At 53.5% G+C, this 16,341-nt stretch overlaps 1 protein-coding gene across 1 annotated transcript in view; it reads left to right on the top strand.

The window, feature by feature from the left end:
- Positions 1–16,341, top strand: part of LOC129649829 (XK-related protein 6) — an 85,782-nt gene that overhangs the window by 44,256 nt on the left and 25,185 nt on the right. Inside the window, exon 2 of the mRNA XM_055577710.1 lies at positions 1,320–1,387. Within this exon, the coding sequence (XP_055433685.1) occupies positions 1,320–1,387 (68 nt within the window). The remainder of the gene's footprint in view (positions 1–1,319; positions 1,388–16,341) is intronic.

Below are 16,341 nucleotides of genomic sequence, written 5' to 3'. Positions count from 1 at the left end.
GGGCAGCTGACACCACTGTCCTCTTCCTGCTCAGGGAAGCAGGTCGGTCTGTGACTTCTTCGTGAGACTGTGTGGGGTTGCGTCAGCCACGCCCCCTCCACAGCACTCTGTGGGGACCGCCCAGGGACTCTTTGCCGGTGCATGGCTGCCAGTTCTTTCCTGTACCCTGTAGCTGTTGCCCTACCTGAGGGAGCCTTGCCGAGGTCAGGCATCATGGGGCCTCTTGACAGAGGAAGAAACTGAGGCTCAGAGACGCCAGGCTGCCCCCCCAGCCTAGCGTGAGTTTTGAGCCCAAGTGTTCTTTTAAAACGTTTATTTTGTAAGCTGCAGCAAAGCCGACATAAAATTTGCTGTCTTAACCACACGTTGTTCTGTGGCATTGAGTCCCTTAACCTTCTGTGCTGTAACCACCACGCATCTCCAGGATTCTGTCCTCCTCTCAGCGGGGACTCTGGTACACACTAAACTATAACGGCCCGTCTGTCTTAGCTCAGGCTGCTGTAACAGAAAACCATAGACTGGGTGGTTTAAGCAACAGAGATTTAGTTGTCCCAGTTCTGGGAGCTGGGATGTTCAAGATCAAGGCGCCAGCTGATTGGGTTCCCAGTGAAGGCTCACGTCCCGGCTTGCAGGCAGCCATCTTCTTGGTGTGCCTCCACATAGCCCTTCCAGTGTGTTCATGGAAGGAAAGAGAGCTCTCTTCCTCTCTTTTAAGGGTGCTAATTGCATCATGAGGACCCCAGCCTCATGACCTCATGTTGACCTAATCACCTCTCAAAGGCCCCATCTTTTAATACCATCGCATTGGGACCATGAAAGAAAGCTGTGCGCTGAATAATTGATGCTTTTGAACTATGGTGCTAGAGAAGACTCTTGAGAGTCCCTTAGACAACAAGAAGATCAAACCAGTCAATCCTAAAGGAAATCAACCCTAAATATTCATTGGAAGGACAGATGCTGAAGCTCCCATACTTTGGCCACCTGGTGCGAAGAGCTGATTCATTGGAAAGACCTTGATGCTGGGAAAGATTAAGGGCAAGAGGAGAAGGGGGTGGCCAAGGATGAGATAGTTGTATGGCATCACTGACTCAATGGACATGTGTTTGAGCAAACTCTGGGAGATGGTGAGTTTGAAGGACAGGGAAGCCTGGCATCCATGCGGTTGCAAAGAATCAGACACAACTTAGCTACTGAACAACAGCAAGGGGCTAGGGCTTCAGCATATAAATTTTGGGGGACAAGCACCATCTCCCTTCCCCTCACGGACCCTGATGTACTGACATCAATTTCTGTGCTCTTTCCTCTGTTGCTTGGTACAGATGGAGCCTTTTTCTAGGGAAGCAGCTCTTGGAGAGGAAATAGAATCTCGTGAAGGTGACATTTCCTGGTAAGATGGAGAAGTGGGAATGATGATGAAAGTGAGACTGTTTTCCAGACACCCTAGGTGGCAATCCAGCTATTCACCTGGCACCTCTCCCCCACCAAAGCTGGGGGTGGGAGTGAAATAAGAAGTAATTTTTTTCCTGCCAAGGCCAGAGCCCAGGATGTGGCTGGGGCTTCCCCAAGACCAGAGTCTGGCAGGGCCTGTGGTCCAGGTTTAGGGCCAAAGAGGGGAAGTCTGACCTCTCCTGGGATATCTACCTCTGCCAAACTGGTGGTCCCATGCTGTGCTGCCAAAGTGCTATTTTGAAGAGAAACACAGGAAGGAATCAGGCTGCAGTGGTCCCACTGGGTGACTGTCCTGTCTGTCCATCCATCTTTCTATCAGTAGAACGTCCTCCACATGCCTAAGGAGACATGTTTCACTCTAATTCTTGGTTTATTTGTTAAAGCTAGAAATATACAGCACGCTGTTCTCTTAAGACTAAGATGTCAGAGTCTGCTGGCATCCACAGAGCCCCAGCTAGCTGCCGGTGCCTTCTGAAGTATCTGCTCCTCTCTTCTGTCCCACCATCTCACAGAGGCAATGGGGACACAAAGGGAGGCATCACTGGGCAGTTAGAAAGATATGTTTTCCAATTTGGCTTTATCATTCATTTGCTATGTGACCTTAAGCAAATAGCTTCACCTCTCTGAGCTTCAATTTCCTATTTGTGGGGGGGGGGGAAGGAATGATAGTAATATCCCCCAAAAGCAAAGCCTATTTGGAAAGCACCTGTTCATGATACCAATGCAAAGTGGTGCTCAAGAATTACCAGCAGCCTTCCGCTCTCCCTGGTCCTCAGTTTTTTCATCTGTGAAGTGGGGATAAAGCAGGTTTCAGAGGGCAATTGGGAAGACTGAAGGAGAGAGTGTGTGGAAAGTCTGGTACATTGAGGCTTAGGTAATATCACTCCTTCTTCTATTCGCAGTGTGGAGCCCGGCAGGCACAGATTAGAATGTAGGGGATGCTTCACAGGCTTTCTGGGCAGTGGACATTTCCATGCCTGTCCTGGGAGGAATGGTCACTGTAGTGTCTTACTCCGCCACCGTGGTTTTCTTACACTTGCTGATGGTCACTGAGACACTGGGACGCCCATGGCAGTTAGCATTGGGTTACTTTAAATTCTTAGCTTAGAACATGGGTCAAGTTCATTCTTTCAGAATGGGTGGTCCATCAGTTCCTGTTAATTTGGTTTCTGCTTCTGTGATATGCGTTCTCAAGGAACCCTTCTGCATAATGTGCAGTAATACCCTCCTGACCTGGAAGAATCAAACCTGAAGCCTCGTCTATCAGGTACATTCTCAAGGAATGAGAAAGAGCAAAGCTACTACCGAATGACCAAATTAACTGCTGCAAACTCCATGTGCAAGAACTTAGGCAGATTCCTCCCAGAGATTTACCAGGCTTTCCCTAGGGACTTACAGAGTGTGACTCTTGGCATAGTTTTTTTTTTTTTTTTTTTTTTTTAAGTTGTATGTGTGTGTGGTAAGCGTGTGTGTTAGTCTCTCAGTTGTGTTTGACTCTTTGTGGCCCTATGGACTGTAGCCCGCCAGGCTCCTCTGTCGATGGGATTCTCCAGGCAAGAACACTGGAGTGGGTTGCCATGCCATCCTCCAGGGGATCTTTCTGACCCAGGCACTGAACCTGTATCTCATGTCTCCTGCAATGGCAAGCAGGTTCTTTACTACTGAGTCACCAGGGAAGCCCCTCTGAAATGTCAAAGAGCATCAGAATTTCCTGGAGGGTGAGCTCAAACCCAGATTCCTGACCCTGCCCCCAGAGATGCTCTTCCAAAGGTCTGAGAGCAGGGCCTGAGAACTTGAATGCCTGACAAATGCCTGGCCGATGCCCAACCTACTGGCACAGAATGGTGCCCTTAGTGGCCAGGTCGTACAGACCAGCATCTCAAAGGTGGTCTCTGGACCAGCAGCATCCTTTGGGAGCTTGTTAAAAATGCAGATTGTCGGGCCCCACTGAATTTGAAACTCTGGGGTCCAGAAACCCCTCCCATCTGTGGCTTAGCAACCCTCTCCTCCAGGTAATACTGGTGCACTCTGAAGCTTGAGAGCCCCCGCTGTAGACCTCTTGGCATTGCTGTACTTGAAAAGGCTCCCAACTCAGACCCCTCAGTCCCCTGGGCTGGAAGGCAAGCTGGGCTTCCTGGAGGACGCCTAGTTCTTGGAGATACTGAAATCAGTCTTGGTTCCCAGGGAAGCAGGCGGCCTCCATCTATGGGGTGTGAGACAGCACCACCTGGAAATGGGAAGTGCCTTGACTTGGCCCCGACCAGATGCGTCAGAAGCTTCTCTCCGTCGTGTGAACTGTCGGAAGCAAGAACATCTGTTAAATTGTTCTCACTTTTGTGTTTTGTGCAGAGTAAGAGTTAAATTGTCAGATCCTGTCAGACAGCCTTCTGTTGCCCCGGCAACGCCCTGCAGCTGCCGGATTGGGAGAGATGCTGCTTTCAGGCCCCAAGCCCTCAGTCCCCCCACGTCTCGAGTGAGCTGTTTGCTGTCTTGGTTTTCCTTCTGGAAAGAGAGTAATCCAGAACGGCTCCCACAGGGCCCCTGGGTGCCTGCGATTACCATGTAAAATGACCAGAAAGCCAGAAGGATAGCCCTATTCTTGTACTCCTCACAAATTATTTGCTTGAAGAGGCACTGTGCTGGGTGCCGTGTGACCCACAGTGAAAATTTACAGCGAGCCCGTCAGCTCCCCATGTGGGTGTGTCTAGGGGGCCCTTGAGCCCTCGGGAACCAAGGTGCTCAGGAGACGTGCCACCTTCTATTGCAGCTCTAGTCACTCTATGGTGAGCAGATCCAGGGGATAGACCTGACTCAGAGCCGTGCCTACTGGGTGGAGCCGCATCAGAACTCAGCTCAGCCACTGTAGCAAGGGCTTAGGGTGGACTGATAGCCACAGGGCCCAGGGAACTGCTGTCCACAAGGCCAGAGCTTGCTAGCCTGTGGGTCTGGGGCCTGGGAAATGCTGGAGGAAGTTAAAGGCAAAAGGAGAAGGGGCGCCAGAGGATGAGATGGTTAGATAGCATCACCGACTCAGTGGACATGAATCTGAGCAAACTTACGGGAGATAGTGAAGGACAGAGGAGTTTGGCTTGATGCAATCCATAGGGTCACAAAGAATTGGACATGACTTAGCACTAAACAACAGCAATAATAAAGTGGACATGTGAGAGCGCAACACACTGGCTTGCTGGGGCATCAGAGGTGGGGCCAGCTCCTTCAAGGAAGAGGGTCGAGGTTGGGCGGGGGGAGATGTAGAGCAGGGTCACCCAACTCAAGTTACAGAATTGAGTCGTATTATGTGATTTAATAACCTCTCCATTGTATGGTAATATTATGCTTTGGGAAAGAAGCATTTAAGCCTACTTATGGTTTGCATTTTCTTACCTCTTAGAAAAGATTGAAAATAAGTCCGCTCCATGCTCTCAGGAGGCGGCCCCTGCTCCACACTTGGGCACCAGTCCCCCCATCAGAGGTGAAAGTGGTGGTTAAGCCAAGATCTTTCATTGTGCCTCAGAGAACAGTGCAGTCAGAGCGGTACTTAAGGGAGAAGGTGCTTAACGCTCTCCCTTGAAAAAAAGGTATAGCTTTTACTCTAAAAAGGTGGTGTATAGTTAGACTGACATCTGTGTCAGATGCATGCAAAACACCCCATTTTATCATCAGTGAAGTAAGCATTCCTGTGGCCCTTGGCGGGAGGAGAGGCCCCTGCCATGGTCACTGGCCTTCCTTCTTTCTCTCGATACTCCCACTTCCTCACGTAAAAACGTGAGGAGGCGAATCGAGGGGTACAGTCCCTGTTTCCCATCCCCCTGGGCCAGGATACCGCTGATGGCTGCCGGAGCCCTTTATCTCCTCCATCTGAGTGGGTGTCTGTGTGGGAGGTTCTGCCCGAAGGGGCAGTCTTGAAATTCTCCTGGATTTCTTCACTCACTCAACTCATCAGAGGTTTTCCACATCTCCCTCCACATGTCAGGGGTTCTGGATTTAGGCTCACAGTGAGTCCCATCTCTGACTCCTGTGTCTCCGGCCAGCCCTGGCCAGGCAGGTAGGGATTCGCAGAGCTCTGGGTCTAAAAGCCGTTCTGTGTCATGACTTCTGTCCTCTCTGCCCACTGTCACTCAGGCCACTGCCCTCTCTTCTCTGGAATGTTGCCGAAGCCCCGTGGTGTCCAGCTTCCCCACTGGTGGGCACACAAAAGCCAGAACCATCTCCTTAATTAGTAAATTGGATCTTGCCACTATTTTTTTAAAGTTTAAATCTTTAAATCCTGTCCTTCTAAAGGCTTCCCTTTGTACTTAGGGAAAAACCCACCTGCTTATGGGGGCTCAAAGGTCACCTCTGCTTTCCTCTCTGACCTGGTGTCATGGCATTTGCTGTCCCCTGCTCATCACACCTCAGTCATTCTGTGGGCCCAGACGCTTACCCTGCCCTCTGCCTGCAGCATTCTAACCCTGGACCTTAGTACTCAGGACACACATCCCATCCTCAGAGAGCCCTGCTTACTGGTCAATCCAACTGGGCATGCCCAGCCGCTCCGTGTCACATGGCCCTCATTTTGTTTTCTTGAAAAGACTTACTGTTTTGTTTTGTTTTTTGCGTAGGTGTTTCTTTCTTTCCCACCACTAGAATGCCAGCTGTATCCCAAGCTCCTAGAACAAATCATGCTGTGTCCCAGGCCGTCAAGCACTGTTTGATGAAGGTGTGAGTGGCGGAGTGCATGAGGGAGAGAGAAGGAGTGAAAATGCAGGTCTTGGGACTTGAGGCAGCTTTAATGTCAGACCTGAAGTTCCGATTTTCTCTGTGTGTGTTAGTCGCTCAGTCATGTCTGACTCTTTGCCACCCCATGGATCATAGTCCCCCTACCTGGCTCCTCTGTCCATGCAGTTTACCATGCAAGAATACTGAAGTGGGTTGCCATTCCCTTCTCCAGGGGATCTTCTTGACCCAGGGATCAAACCCGCGTCTCCTGCATTGAAGGCAATTCTTTACTGTCAGAGCCACCAATCCTTTACACCTCTGAGCCTCTTGTTTTCTTGTCTGTAAACGGAGAACAACCCTCTCTGGCTGGACTATTTGGGGATCAAATCAGACAACCACAACTCAGTGGCAGACCGTCTGACCCACAGTGAAAATTCTTGAGTTTGCTTTCTTCTCTTCTCCTCTCCTGATCAAAGGGAAGGCCTCAGTTCTCACTTTAATCTGTTTCCCCTCTGCCTTTGGGAACATATGCCTCCTTTCCCAGGGATTGGCTGTCAAGGGTAGGCCTCAAACTCCTCCTGATATTCGTAGGTTAATGTGCTTGAGGCTTCCTTTGATCTCCTGGAGGAAACTATACCAGTACCCACCTGCCTGGGAAGAGACCTGCGTGCATTGCCGGTCGGGAGGCAGCCTGGACCTCAGGCAGGTTGAGGGTGAGGCGAGCGGGACGCTGGGGCATGAAGTGAGAAGGGCTTCACTTCACTCCACAGGGCTGTTGTAAGCTCAGGGTCATACATGAGAGCAAGGAACAGGTTGGATTCTGTACCCTTCACCCCTCATGGCTCCAGCCATTTGTTTGGAAGGGACCCCGAGAAGGACCTCCCAGCCATCCCTGCCGAAGGCACGCCAAGCATCCAGCTCCACGGATAGTTGACTCCTCTGTGATTTGCTCCTATCTTCTCTGAGTGCCGAGTGCTGTGTCTTCCGAAGAGTCGTGTCGAAGCCTTAACTCCTAAGGTGACAGTCTCCACATTTGGGAAGTAAACTAGACTTAAGTGAGGCCATGAGGGTGGGGCTCTGTGATGGGCTTGTGCCATTATAGGAAGAGGAGGAGGAGACTTCCCTGGTGGTCCAGTGGTTAAGACTTAGCCTTCCAGTGCAGGGGCTGTGGGTTCGATCCCTGGTCTGGGAGCTAAGATCCAACGTGCCTTGTGGCCAAAAAAACAAAACATAAAACAGAAGCGATGTTGTAACAAATGCAGTAAGGACTTTTAAAAATGGTTCACTTTAAAAAGAAAAAATATTAAAAAAAAGAAGAGGAGGCCAGAGCTCTGTTATGAGCTCTAAACTCGTGTGAGGACACAGAGAGAAGGTCGCCATCTGCAAGCCAGGAGGGGAGTCCTCACCAAGACCTGAACTGCTGGCACCTTGATCTGGACATTCTCCACCTCTGGAACTGTGAGAAGTGATGTCTGTCTGCTGTTTAAGTCCTGCGCCCACCCTCTTATTTGGTTAGAGCAGTCCCAGCTGATGGAGATATTAGGCCAAACCAGTCTCCCCGTAGTGTCAGACCATTGGTCCTGACCACCCCCGCTCCTGCCCCCGAGGCCACAGGGAATTGGTGGCAACAGAGAGGGACCCAGTTCCTCTGTTGTTTCTGTAGTCACCACGCCAAGCTCACTGCAGAGCGGGAGGAGGAGAGGAGGAGAGGCGCCTGAGGAACCCTCCGGCCGTCCTGGAGGGTTCATCCTAGCGTGAGCCTACAGGAAGGAGCCACAGAGCAAGCAGGGGCCCTCAGGGCATCAGCACCCCAATTCTGGCTGCAGAAGGCCTGCAGAGGGCTGTCCTCCAGCCTCCAGGGAGGACAGGCCCCCTTCTCAGGCTTAGTGTTTTCCTGTTGAAGAGTAGACCTGACTTTTGCCCGGGAGGAGTTACCCACTTCACAAACAGTACTGCCCCCAGGCCTGGCTGCTGACCGCAGACCCGGATGCCCCCCGGGACAGCCGTCAGTCCTGATGCTTCCCCCTGTCCCCTCTCCAGAGGCTCTCAGACTCAGCGTCACTTTCTCCGCTGAGCTCCTCCCTCCTGGTGGGATAGAGAAGCAGTGAGCCAGCCTGTTCAAAGATGAGAAATTACAGCTGAAATGGCACCACCTCTGTCAGCCAGTGACCAACCTGCTTCTCCATCTGGAAGTGGGAGAATGAGGCGGGGGTGGCCCCAACCCTGTTCACCCCCACTTCTGTGACTCCCACCCTGCCAGCAGCAAGCACACTCCTTCCCAGGTGACAGATGCCTGTGAAACTGCCCGTCTCGCCAGTGGATGTTCAGCCCTGAGGATGACCCCCGCCTAGAATAACTTTCCGTGGGCCCTTCTGGGAGAATGGCGTCACCCACCAGGCAGCTCATTGTCACTTTTGATTTAACCACATGGAGCACAGTGAAAACCGAGGTGAATGTCCTAATCACATAATTATATTAATGCCGGCTCCAAAGAGTCAGCAGGCTGCCTGAGTCCCGGGGTCTGGGCCTGTCCCCCACGCTCATCACAGATGGCACACAGAGAACATTCCTTTTCCAGATGACTTGTCTTGGTTATCATCCAGGCCGAGAACCGAACTTAACGGAGGGCTTGCCGAGTCCATGTGGAGACTATTTTGAGATTCGGGGATTAGATAAGCAGGGCTAAGAGCCTTTTAGATCTTCTACCCTGATGCACATGAGGGAAACTGAGGCCCAGAAAGGGTGAGGGACTTACCCAAGGTCACACAGCACATCCCCAGACCAACAGACTTTACAAATCACCATGGTTTCTCCAGTTTGTTTTGGCCTAGTGCATTTGGAAATGTCCATGGTTAATTACAAATCTAACTATAATAGCTTTTTTTTTTTTTAACAGTTACAAAATCGGCTTAAAAAAGGATAATAATATTAGGGGGTCATTCTGAGGTTAGGCATACCAGGTAGCACTAGCTGTAAAGAGTCTGCCTGCCAATGCAGGAGACACTGGTTTCATCCCTGGGTCGGGAAGATCCCCTGGAGAAGGGCACAGCCACCCACTCCAGCATTCTTGCCTGGAGAATCCCATGGACAGAGGAGCCTGGCGGGCTACAGTCTGTAGGGTCGCAAAGAGTCGGACACGACTGAAATGACTTAGCACGCATGTCAGCTCTTAATCTGGTTTAGTTCAAGTTCCTGGACCAAACACAACCAACTCAGATCTGAACAGATTCCCTCGGTCCCCAGTGTGGCTGGCTCGGAGGAGCGAAGGAGAGACATTCTCGGGCTTGGGGTGAAGGTCCCCGGTTGACGAGCTCCATCCTCCCCCGGTGGAGGGACTGGACATCAGGGAGGGATGAGAACACGCCGCACAGAGGGAGAGGGGGCCTCGGAGCAGCGGGAGTCCGTGGCTCCTGGCAGGCAGTTGGAGCCTCCATCTGTCCCACAGCCCTCTCATCTCTTCTTCCTGTCAGTGACTGACTGCAGCATCGGTACCTCAGGGCCTGCCTGTCTGTCTCCTGGGAGCCCGCCAGACGTTAACGCTTCATCCCCCAGTCCCGGGGAGCCTGTCACTGCCAAGGGGAGGGAGTGGGGTGGGGGACACACGGGGGACTGCAAGTCTGCTGCTGGAAGCTTGTTCCAGGCATACGATGCCCAGCTGAATGGAAGGGCCCGTCTGCAGGGAAGGGGGTCTCCCTTCTGATGGGAATGGGTAAGAGAGGCCTCACCTGTCCCCAAGAAGCTGAAGGCAGTTTAATTCCAAATTCTAGTTCAATCCCTCACCGCACTGGGGTGGAAGTTGGCATGGGAGGAGCAGAGGGGCAGCCGGCCACCTTGCTGTGAGTGTTGGCCCTGGCCCCTGTGAAGTCACTGGCTCCGCTGTCGCCCCTTCCTTTGGTGCCCACTGCTTTCTCTGGGAAGCCCCCTGCGTGGCTGCAGACCCTCACCCCCTGGGGCTCACCTGGCTCTGCACCTCGGTGTTCTTCTGGTGGTGTCCGAGCATCGCTGTGCCCGAGCGTCCCTCCCCCCTTCAGGTGAGCTCTCTGCCTTCTTGGGGCACGTCTCCTCTGAGTAGGGTCAGGCTCTGCCTTGCAGGAAGGGTGGAACTGGCCCCCCAGGGCTGAGAAGACAGACCAAGGCAGGGCTAGAAGCATGACAAGCCGCCAGCATCCATCCCCGCCGTCCACCAGGTTGGGCGGTGCAGAAGGTACTGGGGAATGGAGCCAGGTAAAGGACTGCCGCCCGGGGTTGGGGGGTGGGATGGTGAACGGGGGAGTCTGTGCCTCAGGCTGCTGAGGAAGGTGAGGCTGATTTCCTATCCAGCTCGAGGCAAACTGTGAGAGTCATGCTGTGCCAGGTCTCTTGTCTGCCCCTTCCCCTCACCCTGCCCCCGCAGCACCCCAGAAGAGCCCCATGAGTGAAGGGAGCAGACGGTGCTGAACCACAGGCTGGAAGTCAGGAGACCTGGGGTGGATCATCACAGCCAGGCTCCTCTCTGGAGCCTCAGTTTTCTTCATCTGTAAAGGAATTGGTTGGATTCCTGGCCATTTCACTTCTAACTTTCTGTTATTCTTGCAAAATGAGATAGAATGTGTTACCTCCTTTGGCTGAAGTCAAAGGAATGACTGTGTAACAGCAGGAATGGAACCAGAATTTGAACCTCCAGGTTCAGAGCCCTTTAACCCACACTCTGCACCCAAACTGGCATCCCTGGTGGCTCAGATGGTAAAGAATCTGCCTGCAATGCAGGAGACCTGGGTTTGATCTCTGGGTCAGGCAGATCCCCTGGAGAAGGGAATAGCTATCCACTCCAGCATTCTTGCCTGGAGAATCCCATGGACAGAGGAGCCTGGCAGGCTACACTCCACGGGGTCGCAAAGAGTCGGACACCTACCCACCTGCTTCCTGGCCTGATGACCACGAGGCCTGGCCCTGGCAGCAGGCGGCAGCTGTCAGCTGAAAGAACAGACAGAGACGCCTCTTCCCCAAGGACAGGCCCAGGACTGTGCTGGTTTGCCAAGACTTCCTCACAAAGTGCCGCCAACTGGAGGCTTAAACAATAAAAACGTATCTTCTCACAGTTCTAGAGGCTGGGAGTCTGAGATCAGGTGCAGGCGGGGTTAGTTTCTGCCAAAGCCTCTCTTCCTGGCTTGTAAGTGGCCGCCTTGTCCCCATGTCCTCACATGGCCCTCTGTCTGGTCTGGGTGTGCACAGAGGGAGAGGGAGATGTCTCCAGCCCCATCAGGTTAGAGACCTCATTTGACCTCAGCCACCTCCTTAACTGTCCCACTTCCAGATGCTGTCACTGTGGGGTGGGGGCCTCAATATAGGAATTAGGGGCGGGGTGGGGGGGACACAGTTCAGTCTGGCAGCCGCCTCCTGCCGTGTCCTCGCGTGGTCCCCGCCCCCCCCCAGTCTGTGTGTTACCTGTGTTCTCATCCCCTCTTCTTATAAGGATACCTGTCATGTTGGGTCAGGGCCCACGATTATGGCCTCATTTTACCTCGATTACCTCTTTAAAGGTCCCATCTGCAAGGATACTCAGTCTGAGGGGTTACCCTCACCATATGGGTTTTGGGGGAACACAATTTAGCCCCTAACTGGGTCTTAAGCAGACATTTCTGGGAGTGACTTCTCTGTAAGCCCGGTGACAGTATTCCAGGATGATTATGAGGAACATGGCTGCAGGGGCTACGAGGAGCTGGGAACCAAGTCGTCTGATCTTGGAGGGTGGTCTTGGAAACCCCCAAGAGACCAGCCTGCGCTGCTGTGCAGGAATTTAGTGGGTAAAAGTCAGTTTCTGCCTCGGTTTCTTCATCTGTAAAATGGGACTATGGTAGACCCTACCCCACAGGTCACATTAAGTGAGCTAATATGCACAGTCCACTCAGATCTGCATCTGACATAGATCTCCACTCAATAAATGTTAGAAAGCAGATGCATTATAGGCAGATGCTTTACCGTCTGAGCCACCAGGAGGCAGAAAGAATAGTGAATGAGAATAAAGCGGAAGCCTCACACTACCTACCAGCCAGGCCTAGCCCACCTGCTGGAGGAGGCAGAATCCCACCCTCCCCTGCTCAAAAACTGCCCCTCCCTCTTTATGTGGACCTTCTCTGGTCCTAGCCACTCCCTCTTCATCCATCCGACCGTCAGTCCACCCATCCATCTATCCATTCTTTCCTGGGCTAGGAAGGAAAGGTGAGGATGACCCCACTCCCGACCTCAGAAAGCTCCCAGTTTCAACCCCATGGGTTATCTCAGGAGAGGGCCACGATGAAGAAGCCAAAGCTTGGCCCCATGCCCCCTGGGTCAAGGCAGACAGGATTGGGAAACGGGCTTATGGCCTGTAGAATTGGTCTCTTGAGTATCTGAGATTCTGCCCAGACTTCACCTCCTCCTGGAACCTTCCTCACTTCCCCCACTGTGTTGGAAACTTCCTCTTCCTTACCCAAAGCCCCTCCTGCTTTGGGGGACCATGCAGTCCGTAGCCTTTGGCCCTTGACTAAGTGCCCTCTCCTCTCCCTGCTGAACAGGAGCTCCTTCGGGCCTGGACTGTGCCTGGCTCTGTGTCTGGCACGTGGGAGGCCTCTGGCACTCCTCTCAGGTAACTAACTGTTCCATGAATGATGTACCTTCCTGGCCATGAGAGCAAGAGGTCAGAGCCGCGGGGAAGAGGCAGGGCCCGGGGTTGTCTCTTGCTCATACAGCCTGTGCCCTGTGCTGCCAGGGGAGCCCTGCTTTCCACCCTGACTTCAGGGGAGAGTCCAGACCACCTTGCTGGAAACTTAAGAAGGCGATGAGGAAGTCAGGTGTGTCAGAGGGGTCAAAAAGTGTACCCGCATGGCAAGAGACACTGTAGAGTCATTGTATTGTTCATTATTATTCTTAAACCCCATCTGGCGTGGGCCTGAGAAGTAGTGCTGCTGCCTGAAAACGGGGTTTGGGGGGGCAGTGACCTCAGAAACGCCTCCCCGGCAGGTGATCTGAGCTCCAGGTCAGATGCTGCTTCTCACCCCACCCCTCCTTCAGCCCGGGCCGAAGCAGCCAGCTCCCCCCCGCCCACACACCTGAGTGGCTGCCCCGGCCCCGTGGCTCCATCCAAGTCACCCCCCACCCACACCTGAGTGGCTGCCCCGGCCCCGTGGCTCCATCCAAGTCACCCCCCGCCACACCTGAGTGGCTGCCCCGGCCCCGTGGCTCCATCCAAGTCACCCCCCGCCACACCTGAGTGGCTGCCCCGGCCCCTTGGCTCCATCCAAGGCACCCCCCGCCCACACCTGAGTGGCCCCCGGCCCCGTGGCTCCATCCACGTCACTGCTACCATCGCCACGATTATCACCCTCCCACAAAGGGTGTCTGCTCGGCTGTCCACTCAGACGTGGAGATTTGGAAAGAAGTTATATGATCAAAGCTATGGTTTTTCCAGTAGTCATGTGCGGATCAGAGTTGGACTATAAAGAAGGCTGAGCACTGAAGAACTGATGCTTTCAAACTGTGGTGCTGGAGAAGACTCTTGAGAGTCTTGGACTGCAAGGAAATCAAACCAGTCAATCCTAAAGGAAGTTAACCCTGAATATTCATTGGAAGGACTGATGCTGAAGCTCCAATACTTTGGCCACCTGATACAAAGAGCTGACTCATTGGGAAAGACCTTGATGGTGAAAAAGATTGGGGGCAGGAGGAGAAGGGGATGACAGAGGACAAGATGGTTAGATGGCATCGTAGACTCAATGGACCTGAGTTTGAGTAAACTCTGGGAAATGGTGAAGGACAGAGAAGCCTGGCGGGCTGCAGTCCGTGAGGTCACAAAGTCGGACACAACTGAGCAACTGAACAATAACACCACCACTCTGGGGTAGAAAAGGGACACCGGGATGTGCTGGCCACACCCTGCACCAGAGGCTTACGGCAAAGGCACAGGCGTGTCCTGCTACCCGGGCCCAGGGATCCTCAGCGCCGTTGCCCTGGGCAGGCTTGCGCTTATATGTTGGTCACATGATTCAGAGCTCATACCAGAGTGCACGTGACTTTACTTTGGGCCAGTGAATCCCTGCTGAGGTGGTGAGGCACTCTGAATGTGGCCTTCGCTGGGCAGGGCCAACCTCCTCCCATAGTGCTCGGGTGCAGACCAGTAAAGCCGTTCCAGCAAGAGGCAGGCAAAGCAAGCGCTGGAGGGCCATCGTCAGAGTCTTCAGTTCTCATCCAGATGAAGGTGAAGCGGCCTTTCCATGGTGGACACAGCAGCGGTTCCAGCTCCCAGCAGAGGCCCACAGAGACTCACAAGGATGGGAGGGGCCAGCGACGGGCTTGCTCACTTGGTTAAGAGAGAAAGGCAGTCCCTTGTTCATTCAGGACTGGGGACTTAGCAAGCCAGAGAGTGAGGCTTGAGGACGAGCTGGGGGCAGATGGGGAGGCCGGAAAAGAGCAGGGAAGAGGGCTCCAGCTTCCACTCTGGGCTCTAGCTCCCGGACGCCCCCTGTGGACACTCCGAGCTGATATTGGAGAAGAGAGGGGTTTTCCTTATACCTGTTGCGCTCTACACTTCCCAGGGCACAAGGATTTGACTAGCAGGCTGACCAGTTGGTTCACTCATTCATGAGACAAACACGGAATGTCCACCAGGCGTCCAGCAGCGTGCCGTGCACCAGGTGTGCCGAGATAAACCCACACCTCAAAACTTGGCTCTCTGTCCTTCTGGGAGCTGATGAGAAACAGCGTTCCTCCAACATGTACGTTTGCAAAGGCGTTTTGATTTTTTAAATCAGGTGTCTTGCAGAGTCTCAGAGAAGAAGCAATCGCTCGGGCCCCCCTGTGCCAGTGGGGAATTGAGGCGGGTGGGGCGCTTCACACCCATGCTCTGAGGGATGCTGAGGCCACCTTGCCACCAGGACCTGAGACCCAGGAAGACGACCAGGTGGCACCCAGTACAGCCACCTCCCTTCCCTGAAGCTTGGGGGCGCTTTCCCCGTCATCTCCCTGGGACCCTGCTAAGACATGCTCTCTCAAATGCGTGCCCCAAGCCGGCCACCACTGCTCAGCTGATGTTAGACGCTGGAGAGAAGGGCTAAAAATAGCTCCGATTTGATGCGCTGCTCTCCGGGGCTGAGCCGGCATCTGGCCCCTCCACCTTTTCCTGGGAACTGAAGACGTCTCAGCTGGAGTGGGGGGAGGGGAGGGGTGGGGGGCTTCCAGGCCAGCCAGGCAGTGGAAGTTTCCAGAATCCATTCTCACACTCAGAGAGGGCCCAGAGCCCTCAGCCGGGGCTGTGTTGGTACACTCTTCCCAGTGTGCCAGCTTAGGGGCCCTGTGAGCCACCCACATCAGCGTTTGGGCAGTGTGAGGGGGTTCTCAGCTAGGACTTCTGTGTGGACACCTACGTGTATATGCCCAGGTGGGCCCTGGGTGCACCGCACCATGCCTGTGATACACTGGAAAAGATGGCTTCAGCCCCTCTGCTCTGTGAGCTGTGGGCCTCTGACCCCTCACAGCCCCGGAGCTTTGCTTCTCTCTGAAACTGTCCAGAGAGGGCAGAAATCCTGCCTTGTCGTAGTGGTGTCCTGCCAGGCTGGTTGGTAGGTTCTCTCTTTTCTCCAACCCAGGTCATTCCTGCTTTAATTGTGCTCCTCACACCCGCTCTGGCCATCTGCCTCGGGGAACATGTATGCTATGTATTTGAAGGTGGTGTTGCAGGCATCTCTTGGTCAAATGAGACCATCAGAGCAGGGGATAAATGCACCATAGCACCCTCTGCGTGGATGCTTACCGTGGTGGGGTAGGGGCAGCGGCTGTACAGCAGCTTAACCCGGGGGTTAAGATCTAGCTGGAGAGGCCTCTGGGTATGTGACTCCAGTACAGATGGGCTGAGAGCAGGGAGGGACCTCTAGGGGTGGAGACCAGGTGTGTGGCGTAGCCAATCAAATCAAGGCTGAAATCTGACTTTCCAACCCGGTGTGCGGTGTAACGCCTCTGAGCCTCAGTTTTCTGATTCTATAAAACGGAGCTGATAGATGATCTGATTCATAGAATTGAAAGTGAAGTGGGAGGAGAGGAAAGGGGGACATGATAAGGAATAGAAGAATGTAGCGTCTCTGGGTTAGAAGCACCGCCTCTGGAGTCCAGGTCTTGGATGAGGCTGGCAGTCGCGTCCCAGGACTTCCTCTCGCTTCAGTTTCTTCATCTGCCGATGATCGTGAC

This window comes from Bubalus kerabau, chromosome 4 (assembly GCF_029407905.1).
Source record: "Bubalus kerabau isolate K-KA32 ecotype Philippines breed swamp buffalo chromosome 4, PCC_UOA_SB_1v2, whole genome shotgun sequence".
NCBI classification, from domain to species: Eukaryota; Metazoa; Chordata; class Mammalia; order Artiodactyla; family Bovidae; genus Bubalus; species Bubalus kerabau.
This window is presented reverse-complemented; position numbering and strand designations above follow the sequence as displayed.